The following is a 14,299-nucleotide window of genomic DNA, read 5'->3' as shown; positions in this document are numbered from 1 at the left end:
TTTATTCAATTGCCATTACCGCAACATTAGGTACACCCAAACCTTATTTTACGTCCACTATTGGCTCAGCGAAAAAAATTTCTACTGCCAAAATAATGATCAAAATACACATTTTTATATTTTTGTACACTTCTCCTAATCACGAAGATGTTTTAAAAAATATAAAACTGTTGAGTTTTCTCATTGTCTTGGCGGTAGAATTTTTTGTCGCTTAGCCAAGCATGGACGTAAAAAAAGGACGAGGTGTACTACCACAACGAAGGGAACAATTACCCTATACCCATATTTTACTTTTATATGGCTTGTCTGTCGGTTTGCAACTAGCGATTGCTAGACCCATTTTCAAGCTGCGGCGGATAATTTGCCGCGTGGAAAGGATGTGATTTGTACATTCCCTTAACGATGCGACTTAAGTATAGCGAATATGATGTGACATGGTAGAAATCCACTTCATCATATGCGCTAATTCTCGTTATATCCAACGGAAAATAGCCGATAATTACAGATATTTCAACTTACCTATACCAATCGCTCATCAGATGGAAGCAAAAATATGTAGATTACACTAGTTTACAGCATTTTTGAACTCGGTAAGCTGATGATCATTTTTGGTGTAGAATTATGCCCTGAATTCGAAAACGCGAAAGAAAAAAAATTACAGTAGAGCGGAATTTTTTTCGACTTCCCATACAAGGTTGATGATTTGAAATCGATTTTTGTTCTATTTTTAAGCAAAGTCGCTCACTTCAAACATCTCATTCTCCGTAATCAATGCTTCAATTAAGCTGAAATTTTTACTGTAACTCGCCTACATATGATATGTCAAATAAAAGTCGAGAAAACAAATTTTAAGTAGGTTTTTTCTTATTGAAAAAAATACATTTCTTCAAAAAAATTGGGAATTTTGCTAAAATTTAAGAAGATTGTTCCTAAAACTCGCCAATATCTTGAATTTCATCAATCTGACGCAAACCCTGTATTCAGATGATCGAATGGTATTGTATTCAGCTTTTAATTTATGGAAAAAGATTTAAAATTGGTTGAACAAAACTCAATATATTTGAATTTTAGTAAATTACATATTTTGAAAAGTTGTAAAACTTGATATTGAGCTAAAACTCAAAAACTGTTCTACTTAAATTTGTTTGAAGGTCGGCTTCGAAATCAGCACTAAATTGTGCTTCAAAAATTTTGGTCGTTGACAGAAGTTCACGACTTTCGTTTTATTTTGTAAACTTGTGTTATCAATGCGCATCCACCACAGTAAATCGAATAATAACGCAAAATTTTTCGTTTAAAAAAAAGAGAAATCTCTGAGTTCGAGCCAAAAATTTTAAGATATAGACTCAAAGTTGAATTTTCAAGTAAAAAAATGCTTCCACTTTAAGTGCCATATCTTTTCCAACTTTCAACCGATTTTCAATCTTTTTATGAATCTCACACAAATTGATTTCATAATAAACTTGTAAAACATAAAATTTTGCCAAAGTTACCGAAAATACCGTCAGTGTACCATTAACCGCTCGTGTTCCAATAGCCGCTCACCGTCATAAAAATGATGCTTATTGGTACAAATGTGTACGATTGTGTTCATCCGGGTATAATTCAGCACGCATATTTTCAATATCCCTGGAAAAAAAAAGATCGTATTTTAGCATGAAACCTTGTTTTCTACGCTCGTGAGCGGCTATTGGAACACGAGCGACTATTGGTACATTGAGGGTATGAGTTTTTAAAGATTACATTTATTTTTTTCTTCTTTTCACAAAAAAATAATTTTATTTTTTTTTATCTGTATTAACGAGATTTTTAACTCTAGGTTAGTTAATCTCGGGACCCACGCTTTACTTCCCTTCCGAAGGAAGAACTCACGTTTTGCGAGTTTGTCGGGAGTGGGATTCGATCCCAGGTCCTCGGCGTGATAGTCAAGTATTCTAACCATCACACCAGGTCCGCTCCACAAAATAACATTAGGGCCCGATAACTTTTTTTCAACTTGACCAATTTCAAATCTTTTAGGTTTCTCGATTTTGCTTTTGGCTGACCAAGCCATATGGGAAATTACACTGTTGAAAATGCTTTGACATCCATGTGCACAACAGAACATGTGCTCGATGAACAAATTGAGATTTGAATTATGAAAAGAAATCCACGTACTCCGGTGAGACTCGAACTCACGACTCCCAATTCGCTAGACAGGCGCTTCTATTCCTTCAAGCTACGGAGTCACTCTTTAATGTTGTTTTTTTAGATATTTTCGTTGTCTAAGAATGCTGTGAATAATCTGTACCTGTAAAAATATGGATTAAACATGGATGTATATAAATAAATATCAAAACCCATTCAAAAACATGTATTTTATAAGAAAAATGAGAATTTTGGTAAAAGTGATGCTTAGTATCTGGTTTTCAGCAAAAATTGCCAAAAAATCGTCCTTAACCCGGGAGCGGTCGCATCGTGTACTGTGTACACGCACCATGAAAAAAAACTCGATTGTTGTACACAACGTGTGCGTGGTGCCGTTGAGGGTGGCCGAAGACGTGACTGTTTGACTGCTCAAATTTTACATGAAAAAAAAACAAGTTTTAAGGCATGTTTTGGCAGTTGTTGGTGTTGGTGTTATAAAAATGAATACTTTGACGAATAGTTCCTTCAGGACAAATTTAGGCAACAAAAATATCTATAAAAGCACGTTAAATGATTTGAAATTAGTCAAGCTGTTGAAAAGTTATCGAGCCCTTTAAGGTACTTTTTTTTGCAAAAAAATGAAAAAATGAAAGTAATTTTTTAAAACTCATAAATTTTGTTTCTGAAGAAAATAATCGTTCTGATTTCCTTGAAAAAACATAGCATGTGTACTCCTAAGAATCAAATAATAAATGTCAAGCTTTTGTTTCACGTTTTGTAAAAAAAAATTAGTGTATGGGAAACTTCTAGGTATGGTAAAAACCTACATTTTTTCCGAAGACTCTATCTTTAAAATTGTATGAGCTGGGAACAGCTTTTATAGTGATGCAGAGGCGCGTGATCGGTTGGTGGCCGATCGACGAAAGAATGTGCAGGTTGAGGATCAAGGGCCGATTCTTCAACTTCAGCATAATAAACGTGCACAGCCCACACTCCGGAAGTACTGATGATGACAAGGACGCATTTTACGCGCAGCTCGAACGCGAGTACGATCGCTGCCCAAGCCACGACGTCAAAATCATCATAGGAGATTTGAACGCTCAGGTAGGCCAGGAGGAGGAATTCAGACCGACGATTGTTAAGTTCAGCGCCCACCAGCAGACGAACGAAAACGGCCTACGACTCATTGATTTCGCCGCCTCCAAAAATATGGCCATACGTAGTACCTTTTCCAACACAGCCTCCCTTATCGTTACACCTGGAGATCACCACAGCAGACGGAATCTCAAATCGACCACGTTCTGATTGACGGACGGCACTTCTCCGACATTATTGACGTCAGGACCTATCGTGGCGCCAACATCGACTCCGACCACTATTTGGTGATGGTCAAACTGCGCCCAAAACTCTCCGTCATCAACAATGTACGGTACCGGCGACCGCCACGGTACAACCTAGAGCGACTGAAGCAACCAGATGTCGCATCAGCATACGCGCAGAATCTCGAAGCCGCGTTGCCAGACGATGGCGAGCTCGATGAGGCCCCTCTAGAGGACTGCTGGAGTACAGTGAAAGCAGCCATCAACGACGCAGCCGAGAGCACCATCGGGTACGTGGAACGGAATCGACGGAACGAATGGTTCGACGAAGAGTGCAGAACGGTTTTGGAGGAGAAGAACGCAAAGAGGGCGGTAATGCTGCAGCAAGGGACTCGACAGAACGTGGAACGGTACAAACAGAAGCGGAAACAGCAGACCCGCCTTTTTCGGGAGAAAAAGCGCCGCCTGGAAGAAGCGGAGTGTGAAGAAATGGAACTGCTGTGCCGTCCCCAAGAAACACGGAAGTTCTATCAGAAGCTCAACGCATCTCGCAACGGCTTCATGCCGCGAGCCGAAATATGCAGGGATAAAGACGGAGGCCTCTTGACGGACGGACGTGAGGTGATCGAAAGGTGGAAGTAGCACTTCGATCAGCACCTGAACGGCGTGGAGAACGTAGGCACGGGAGCCCACGGCAACGGAGGAAACGACGACGCCAATGCAGCGGAGGACAGAAATGAACCAACTCCCACGCTGAGGGATGCCATTCACCAGCTCAAAACCAACAAAGCAGCTGGTAAGGATGGTATCGCAGCTGAACTCATCAAGATGGGCCCAGAAAAGTTGGCCACCTGTTTGCATCGGCTGATAGTCAGGATCTGGGAAATCGAACAGCTACCGGAGGAGTGGAAGGAAGGGGTAATCTGCCCCATTCACAAGAAAGGCGACCATTTGGAATGTGAGAACTTCAGGGCGATCACTATTTTGAATGCTGCCTACAAAGTGCTATCCCAGATCATCTTCCGTCGTCTGTCACCTAAAACGAATGAGTTCGTGGGAAGTTATCAGGCTGGCTTCATCGACGGCCGGTCGACAACGGACCAGATCTTTACCGTACGGCAAATCCTCCAGAAATGCCGTGAATACCAGGTCCCAACCCATCACCTGTTCATCGACTTCAAAGCGGCATACGACAGTATCGACCGCGCAGAGCTATGGATAATCATGGACGAAAACGGCTTTCCTGGGAAGCTGACTAGACTGATTAAAGCAACGATGGACGGTGTGCAAAACTGCGTAAGGGTTTCGGGTGAACTATCCAGTTCATTTGAATCTCGCCGGGGACTGCGACAAGGTGATGGACTCTCATGCCTACTCTTCAACATCGCTCTGGAAGATGTGATGCGACGAGCCGTGCTCAACAGCCGGAGAACGATTTTCACAAAATCCGGCAAATTTGTGTGCTTTGCGGATGACATGGACATTATTGCAAGAACATTTGGAACGGTGGCAGAGCTGTACACCCGCCTGAAACCCGAAGCAGCAAAGGTCGGACTGGTGGTGAATGCCTCAAAAATAAAGTACATGCTGGTAGGCGGAACCGAACACGACCGGATCCGTCTGGGTAGTAATGTTACGATAGACGGGGATACTTTCGAGGTGGTGGAGGAATTCGTCTACCTCGGATCCTTACTGACGGCTGACAACAACGTGAGCCGTGGAATTCGGAGGCGCATCATCAGCGGAAGTCGGGCCTACTACACGGGCTCCAGAAGAAACTGCGGTCCAAAAAGGATTCACCCATGCACCAAATGCACCATGTACAAAACGCTAATAAGACCTGTGATCCTCTACGGGCACGAGACATGGACCATGCTCGAGGAGGACCTGCACGCACTTGGAGTTTTCGAGCGACGCGTGCTAAGGACGATCTTCGGCGGTGTGCAGGAGAACGGTGTGTGGCGGGAGAAGGATGAACCACGAGCTCGCTGCACTTTACGGCGAACCCAGCATCCAGAAGGTGGCCAAAGCCGGAAGGATACGGTAAGCAGGGCATGTTGCAAGAATGCCGGACAACAACCCTGCAAAGCTGGTGTTTGCAACTGACACGGTTGGCACAAGAAGGCGTGGAGCGCAGAGAGCACGATGGGTGGACCAGGTGGAGCCCAGCGAGCATTGGGCGCGACCGAGGATGGAGAGCGGCAGCCACAAACCGAGTATTGTGGCGTACTATTGTTGATTATTTCTTATCTTAATGATGTTAAAGAAATAAATGTATGTATGTATGTATGTATGTATGAATGTATGTATGTGACTTTAAAAATGCCGTCCGAAGAACTTTTATACTACCAATTCCATGAGATATAACCATTTCATAACACAATTGTTTTTGAGTCAAAATTGCCCATAACATTTGAAATATGCGTCATAACTACTTGCTCTTCAAATGCTCCAAAGCTCACATCTTCTAAAAAATCAAATAAAGAAGTTATTGTAAAAAAAAAACATTTTTGGGAGAATCATTCTATGTCAAAACTTAAAATTGACCTATTAAGTTCAGATTAAGAGCTAAATAAAAGGTGTCTTCAGCAAAGTTGCTCGAAATAGCATTGCCTACAACTTTACTGAAGAATTCGATCGCATATGACTAAAAATTAGAGAATTTTTTTTTCTGATTTGAGTTAAGACGAGGACCGCCCTAATCAAAAAAGTTTTGGAAAAGATGCAGCAAAAACGATGGATTCGAACCGTAGTGCATTGACTGTAGTTCTAGTACAAATCAAACAGTAGAAAAACAGCTAGCAAGTTGTTACAAAAACCATTATAAGAAAGTAATACAAGTTGTTATAATTATGTTATTTCCATCTGGTCTGATATTCATAATCTAAAACAAAGTTACCGAAGGAGGAAAAATCCGAAGCAACATGCGGAATTACGTAATATGTGCAATCTTAGATTATACGTGACTAATCGTATGAGTCCCTTCGTGGTCAATCAAAAGGAACCAACAAACGCATCATTGTAGTTTTTCATTCGCATATCTTATTGATTTATGATAAGTTAACAAGCTGTTTTCGTGAAAAAATGCTCAGTGACATACCAAAAGATCCTTCAAAAGTGTATTGAAATTCGACTGATTCATTTGTTTAGTTTAGTTCAACATCATAATAATGATAACACTGTGTAAACAATTTGTCATCATAAAACTCGGTTTGCAACTGCAGCCCTTTCAGTCCCGCTCAACCCTCGCTAGATGTTATTCTACCTGGTCCGCCCATCGTGATTTTTGTGCTTCTCACCCTCTTGTGCCAACCGGATCAGTATCGAACAACAAATTCAAAAACTTTAGATGATTGTTTCCAAGAACGGATTTTAAGGGAAACTAAACAGGAATCTGGTTTCGTATGTTTTTGTCATACAGACGCTCAAGAAAAAACTAGTCAAATTGTAAGGACGACAGTTGAGATATTGTTAACAGAACAGGACTATCGGTGGTTAAGGTTATTTGTTCTATCTAAACAGGTGACGAAATGGAATACATGTCTCTTTATTCATTCCAATCTGAATACGGAATTCAGAATTGTGATCACTCGAAAATTCTGACAATCTAGCTTGTACCCATTAATTACTCATTTCTTCAACTCTTCCGGTAGCTTTTTCGTCTCCCAGGTCCTGTCGTTTAACCGGTGCAAGCATATAGCCAATATTTCCGGACCTATTATCTCAATGCTCACCAGCTATCATATTGTTCTTGAGTTGTTGAATGGCAACTTCAACTTCATTCGACGACAAAGTTGGTTGGTTTAAGATCATCTACTGTGCTTCCACCGCCTTGATCCAACGAGTATGGGCTTATCGGGCTTCTTCTTCTTCTTCTTTACGACTCTACGTCCGCACTGGAACTTGGCCTGCCTCGCTTCAACTTAGTGTTCTTTGAGCACTTCCCCAGTTATTAATTAAAGGGCTTTCTTTGCCTGCCATTGCATTAATTTGTATATTGCTTTTTTTGCACCGTATTCGACCCCCTGCAGAAATTTTTTGTCACACTACAATATGTTCCCACCAGTTTCAGCATACATTGGTTCGTTTCGCTGCTAGAAATTTTAAGCGTCGGTTACACTTTTTGGGTGGTGCATGGAATAATCGGTTTGTTTACTTGCTACTTTCCTCAGTGTTTGACGTGTGAACAAATATTTTAGATTATTGAACATTTGCACGGTAATCTATAAAGCAAAGCAAAATGCAATATTGTGAGGCAAGTACAATGATGCTCTATGCCCTCTATTTTCCCGACCGGAACGGGAATCTTCGGATTGGCGATCCATAGCCTTAACCACTAGGCTAACTGGAGACCCCCCCCCCCCCTCCTTGGGCTTATCAAATGTTTTTTTCGAAATGCTACTTCCACCTTTCAATCACCGCCGGTTTTACTTTTCAAGAGGCAGGTTTACTGTTTCCGCTTCCGCTTGTAACGTTCCACGTTCTGTCAAGTCCCAAGCCTGATGCGTTCTGTTTTCCAAATTCTCTCATCGCTCCTCGTACTGCCAAGTGTTCCTTCGTTTTAAGTTGTACCGTGACGGTCGCCGGTACCGTTCACTGTTGCTCACGAACTTTTGGGTGCGGCTTGACGGCAGAGTCAATGTTAGCGATACAACAGGTCCAGACGTCGATCCTCTCCTCTTCTTGGCGTAACGTCCTCACTGGGACAAAGCCTGCTTCTCAGCTTAGTGTTCAATGAGCACTTCCACAGTTATTAACTGAGAGCTTCCTCTGCCAAAGACCATTTTGCATATGTATATCGTGTGGCAGGCACGAAGATACTCTATGCCCAAGGAAGTCAAGGAAATTTCCTTCACGAAAAGATCCTGGACCGACCGGGAATCGAACCCGTCACCCTCAGCATGGTCATGCTGAATACCCGTGCGTTTACCGCCTCGGCTATATGGGCCCTTATGTCCAGACGTCGATAATATCGGCGAATCTAAACGGGGTCGATTTGTGATTTCATCTCTCGTAAAGACCAAGGTGCAACGGAAAGATTGGCTCTGCTAGAAGAAGGTGCTGCGATTGATCATGTTCTTGGAAGCGATTAAGTCGATGAGCCGTTTTCCTACGTCAGCTTGGGAGCGTTCAATCGTCTTTCGAAACAGAAACAAAATAATTAGATGGAACGAGCTCACTGTTTTATATATGCATCCTTAGTTACCTTAGAAATTGCTTAATTGCTGCCAGAATTCTCTGAGAATTATAGATATTTTAGGCAGAAAAAAATTATCTGATTATTCCAGGTTTTTCATTTCAACTGTTTTAAAAGAATTAGATAAATTAATCTATCAAAGATATTATATAAAACTTCTTTAATCCTGAATTTATTCACATTCATTAGGATAATTTAACCACTTTCACTAACATAACATATTTTTCGAGCTATTTTCAAACCTCAAAATATCAGTTGCTGTCTACCTATTGTTACAATTGAGTCATCCAGATCTCAGAAAAACTTCTACAGGTACAAACTACAGAAAATAGAACATGAAGTAAACAACCCTTAGTACTTTCAGTTATAGATACCGTCTTACAGGGCGACAGATCCAAAATCTTCATTCAATACATTCCACAAATACAGTGGTCAGTGGTACACATTCATTATCATTTTCTGTCGAATCTATACTTTCAGGTGCTACAGATTGAGACAAAAGAGCTCCCGATGAAGTAACAAGTGTTTGATTGATAACGAGCTGTGCCGCTGCTGTGTGTAGGCATTGTGCGGGGTAATTGTTAGTCCGAGTTCAGACGTGAGTGGTATCGGGTCGTTCGAGGTGCCAAGACCAGTCCCCCAAGAGTATCAATTACGAACAAAGTCTAACGGCTAAAGATCACTGAGATGAAGCGGAAACAGATCCAGATCAGCGCGGGACTGCTGCTGCTAACATTTATTCTAGGTAAGTATCAAAGTTTTAGTGTACGTATCATTAGTTTAAAATTTGAATCCTTTAATCAAACTTTGAACAGTTTTCGAAATGAATGACCTTTTGGATGATAGTGTTTCGATTGCCACTACAATTCAAGTTTTTTTGAAATGTATCTCAAGACTCAATGACTAATAATGTCACAAGAATTCTAAACCCAAGATTTTCTTCACTTCTTACTACTGCTTTTGGACGCGCTAAGTGAGCTCTCATCATCATCAACTGTTATCAACTTCGATTCCGATGGAACGATAAGGCGAACAGTGAAACAAACGGAGTAAAGTTCAAAGCCATCACTACGTCACTACACAGCCCATATAGCTGGACGTTCCTAATCCATTACCATTCACGTGGGAGTAGCTGAAGCAAAACCGACGACGGCGGTGATAGGCAAACCGATTTGCTTACCTGCCTGTTATCGAATTTTAAGGAAGGTCATTGGGTAAAGCTGCTTCGGTAGTGGCGTTTGTGCGAACGAACGCTGCTCAGCTTAACTAATGCGAAATAAGTAATTCAGGAGGGGCATTGTTTAAGTCGGTAGGGTGAAATTCTGATCGTAATGCGTATGATAAAGGTAACGCAGTGGGCACGATCACGCAAGATAACTAATTATCAGTTCTGGCGATCTGAGCAGTTAGCCTGATTGTTTTCTACAATATACATAGTGAAACAAGTTTCAAGCTCATTGCATATGCAATGAGTTCAGTTGTAAATGAACATAGTTTTCAGTAACTTATTGGAAAAATATGCACCTTTCCAATATATAATTAATAAGAAGAAAATCGTTAATCTTCCTTCTGCACTGTTATGGCATATTTTAATAATTCAAGTTGCAACATATAAGTTAAATAGCAACATAACAAAAAGTACGTACGTAAAGTAGGGTCTTGTACCATTTGGGCAGGTGTGCCTATTTTGGGCACTTGCCGCTAAAACTAAGACAATTTCAAACCGATTGATTTGAATTTTTGTACAGAGTTAGATACTGTACGTGCATAACTCCATACAAAATTTCAAGTCAATCGGTTTGAAATTGATTTAGTTATAGCGGCAAGTGCCCAAAATAGGTACACCTGCCCAAATGGTACAAGACCCTAGTTAATTTTAAAATAACTAGTTCTGTCATAAATTGAATTTGATACAACTTTGCCCCGTTTATTATATTAAAGGATATTGCAATGAGTAATTAATTAACATTTATAACAAAATTTGTTTGTTATACTTAATTATGTTATATTTTTGTTAGAATCTCCTAGTTGGGAATAATAGCCATTGCCATTTGTACGTACCGTGATCTGGAGTCAAATTGATCAAACAGGAACTGAATTGTTATACCATATAAGGAACTTTTTTTTACTCACTCTCTTAACCCTAAAAGGGATACCTTCATGGCCTCAGTTTCGTCACCTGTGTTCCATCAAAGACGAGCTCTGAAAGGCGCCTGGGGTCCAATGGACCCCAGGTATCCCTTTTAGGGTTAAACAAACAAGAGAAAGAGAAGGATGGAAGAGGGGAGCACTCACCTTACTACGGCCTGAGTGGCCTCTGCTGGACATAGTAGCCGTCTCCGTTCCACTCGGTCCATAACTGTGTGTCTCCAGTTCCGCACTCTGCAAAGGGACCGCAGATCGTCCTCGATGCAGGGAGCACTCGTCCCCTCTTTCATTTTTCTTTATCCCGTGTTTGTTTAGGAGAATGATTAACAAACAAAAATCTGGCCAATACGCCAATGCGATCATAAACATCTTACCTTACATACATATGTACATGTATTTGCTCTACATCATATTTTATGATAAGCCATAATCAACAATAGCAATAGTACACCACAATTTGACTTTTGAATTTTGAAAAATGTATTGATTTTTTTTTTTTATTTTATACGAAAGAGCACCTTTTTCTGATTTTAAAAACATAATTTCGGTACCGAAAATCAACTTCAGAGAATTTTTGAAATCAGCTTTTGACAGATGGGCAAATGTTTGACAGTTTGACAAAGTACGACGAGGGGTGATTCAACAAATCGCTCCCATACAAACTTCAAATAAATTTTTATACAGGGTGTTAGGTTCCTGAGTGCAAACTTTTTAAAGGGTGATAGAGGACCATAAATGGTGAAAAAAATTGTACTACACTTATGGTCAAATCTCAACCGTTACGTAGTTATTGAACTCTCCATGATTTTTACTCTTATTGCCTTAACTGGCTATAACTTTAAAATGGTCAAACTTATCGCAGTTTTTTCACCCTTATTCGAAAGATTATTGAATTTTCTATCAAATGGCATCTGTGAATCGATTGGTTTAGTTAAATAACTAAGTTTTCTAGAGCAAAATAGCTCAAAATAGTGTGTTTTAATTTGTTTTCGTCAATTATCTTTGAAACATGCGTAATAAATTAAAATTCTTTCTTTGGAAAAGTTGTGGCCCCTGTTCCACTCTACAATTCGTTCTTTGACATCAATCGTCTATCTCTTATCGTTTTCTTGCAATTTTGATTTAAACATCGCATTTCAGTTCTTAAATTTGCAACTGTCAAGGTAAACACTTTTTTGATCACTGTGCCGCACATTTAAATTGAATTAGCAAAAAACCGATAAGAGCTAGAAGTTTGGTGTCAAAGAACGAATTGTAGAGTGGAATAGGGGCCACTACTTTACCAAAGAAAGAATTTCAATTTATTACGCATGTTTCAAAGATAATTGACAAAAACAAATTAAAATACACTATTTTGAGCTATTTTGCTCTAGAAAACTTAGTTATTTAACTAAACCAATCGATTCAAAGATGCCATTTGATAGAAAATTCAATAATCTTTCGAATAAGAGTAAAACAATAGGACAGATCGGTGAAGTACTAGATTTGTAGTAATGAGCTGAATTTTAGTATGGTGAGAAGGTCAATTCTCCGTTTCTGCAATGAAATGGTGCAAAAAGCGTGGGTATTATGATTCCTTGCCTAATTTGATGCTGTTTGAGCAAAACTTTGGGCAACAGTGTTGTTGTTTTCTCCATTTCTTGCAACATAAACATCATAGTTATAGAAAGTTTTGCTCAAACAGCATCAAATTTGGCAAGGAATCATAATACCCACGCTTTTTGCACCATTTCGTTGCAGAAACGGAGAATTGACCTTCTCACCATACTAAAATTCAGCTCATTACTACAAATCTAGTACTACACCGAACGTGCCCCATTGCGATAAGTTTGACCATTTTAAAGTTAGAGCCAGTTAAGGCAATAATAGTAAAAATCATGGAGAGTTCAATAACTACGTAACGGTTGAGATTTGACCATAAGTGTAGAACAATTTCTTTCACCATTTATGGTCCTCTATCACCCTTTAAAAAGTTTGCACTCAGGAACCTAACACCCTGTATAATGTTCCCGGGCACCAAAATTCATGAAAAATTGGATTTCAGCTTAGTTTTGCATGCAGATTCAGAATAATGAATTACCGTCGTTCGGGGTGACATTGGGCCTAGAGGGTAACATTGGTCCATCGATCCCACGGATTCAATATAAGTCAAAGAATCCGACGTTTGATGCAAAGTATCTTAGAATTATGTATTCTAGTAGTTAAGCACACAATATGCATTCCAGCCTTATTCTAAACGTGCGACATAGTGGCCCAATGTCACCCCATTTTGGCCCAATGACACCCCGCACGACGGTATCTCAATACCACTAAAAAAGCCAATTGTAATTGTCGGGTGATTTTGGCTATCTCAGATCCCCCTTCCTCTTGCAGATGTTTATCCATACAAAAATTTTAAAATTGGTATGGAGCGTAGACTTGGGCCCCTCGACAGTGGTTGAAATCTCGAAAAACACGATCGTGGTCATTTTGAGCGTGAAATTGTATAATAATATAATGTGATGTTCTGCAAAGTTGTTACATATTTTTAGAAGCAACTTTTGGTAAGTTTTGTTTTTTGATCAGTTCACTCAAAAGTATGTTAAAAATTCTATTTTCTAAATAAGCCAAGAAAACCAAATAGTATCTTCGACAAAGTTACTAAAAATGTTGCCGAAGACACTTTTGTTCTTTCTTTTGAAATACGCGATATATACTAAATTTAGTATAAACAACCCCTTCAAACCTTGAAAACTCACTAAATCTTTTATATCTTTCTTGGATGAGATTTTCATGGCTTTTGATGTTCTGTAACCTTTTCAGTATATTATTATGCATCTTTTTTTTGAAGGCAGTGTTGCCATATTACTATTTTTTCTACGTGAATTGGGTTGTTTAATGAATAAAATATTGCTATTTTCTATAGCCTAATCGAAAGAGCTCATTTTTCTGAGTTTTACGTGATTTTATTGGATTCCAATACCTTTCAAATTAACAAAACAGTTTTAATTTTCGTGGATAGAAGGATAGTTCAATCGATAAAATGACAGTTCGTTTCGAACAAAAATTTTTCCCCATGCAATCTTTAAATGCATTTTAAAAATAGTTCCCGGTCTCCAAAAATTATAAAATTTTGGATTCAGACTAATTTTGGGGCGGGGAATCCGATTATGATATAATCTAGATACCCCTGAAGAACCCAATTTTCAAGTTTCCTATTAAAAAAATATCATTTTTTATAATGAGACATCTTGCAAAGTTACAAAAAGTTGCTAAAAAGTCAAAGCACAACAAAAAGTTGAATAAAAATGCTATCTCATATTGACCTGTATTTTAGTTTAGTTGATCTTTGTCTCTTCGATATTTAAATTGTGTTTGAAAACCGTTATTTTCTCACTCTTCGGATGTTCATGTGAGCTTTTTAGTAACTCAAAATACATATTTTAGCTGAAGACAGTGATGCCATATTTTCATTTTAAGTTCGGCTTTTTATGTTAAAGAGTTTTTATATTATGCGATATCTTGAAAA

At 39.3% G+C, this 14,299-nt stretch overlaps 1 protein-coding gene across 2 annotated transcripts in view; it reads left to right on the top strand.

Moving 5' to 3' along the window:
* The window catches only part of LOC109622524 (27 kDa hemolymph protein), a 46,652-nt gene that overhangs the window by 28,935 nt on the left and 3,418 nt on the right, over positions 1-14,299 (top strand). For both annotated transcript variants that reach the window (XM_029860794.2, XM_029860795.2), the window contains exon 2: positions 9,124-9,388. In XM_029860794.2, coding sequence (XP_029716654.2) covers positions 9,331-9,388 — 58 coding nt within the window. In that variant the 5' untranslated portion in view covers positions 9,124-9,330. The remainder of the gene's footprint in view (positions 1-9,123; positions 9,389-14,299) is intronic.

This window comes from Aedes albopictus, chromosome 2 (assembly GCF_035046485.1).
Source record: "Aedes albopictus strain Foshan chromosome 2, AalbF5, whole genome shotgun sequence".
Lineage (NCBI taxonomy): Eukaryota > Metazoa > Arthropoda > Insecta > Diptera > Culicidae > Aedes > Aedes albopictus.
The sequence above is the reverse complement of the archived record's forward strand: the minus strand, read 5'-3'. Positions and strand labels throughout refer to the sequence as shown.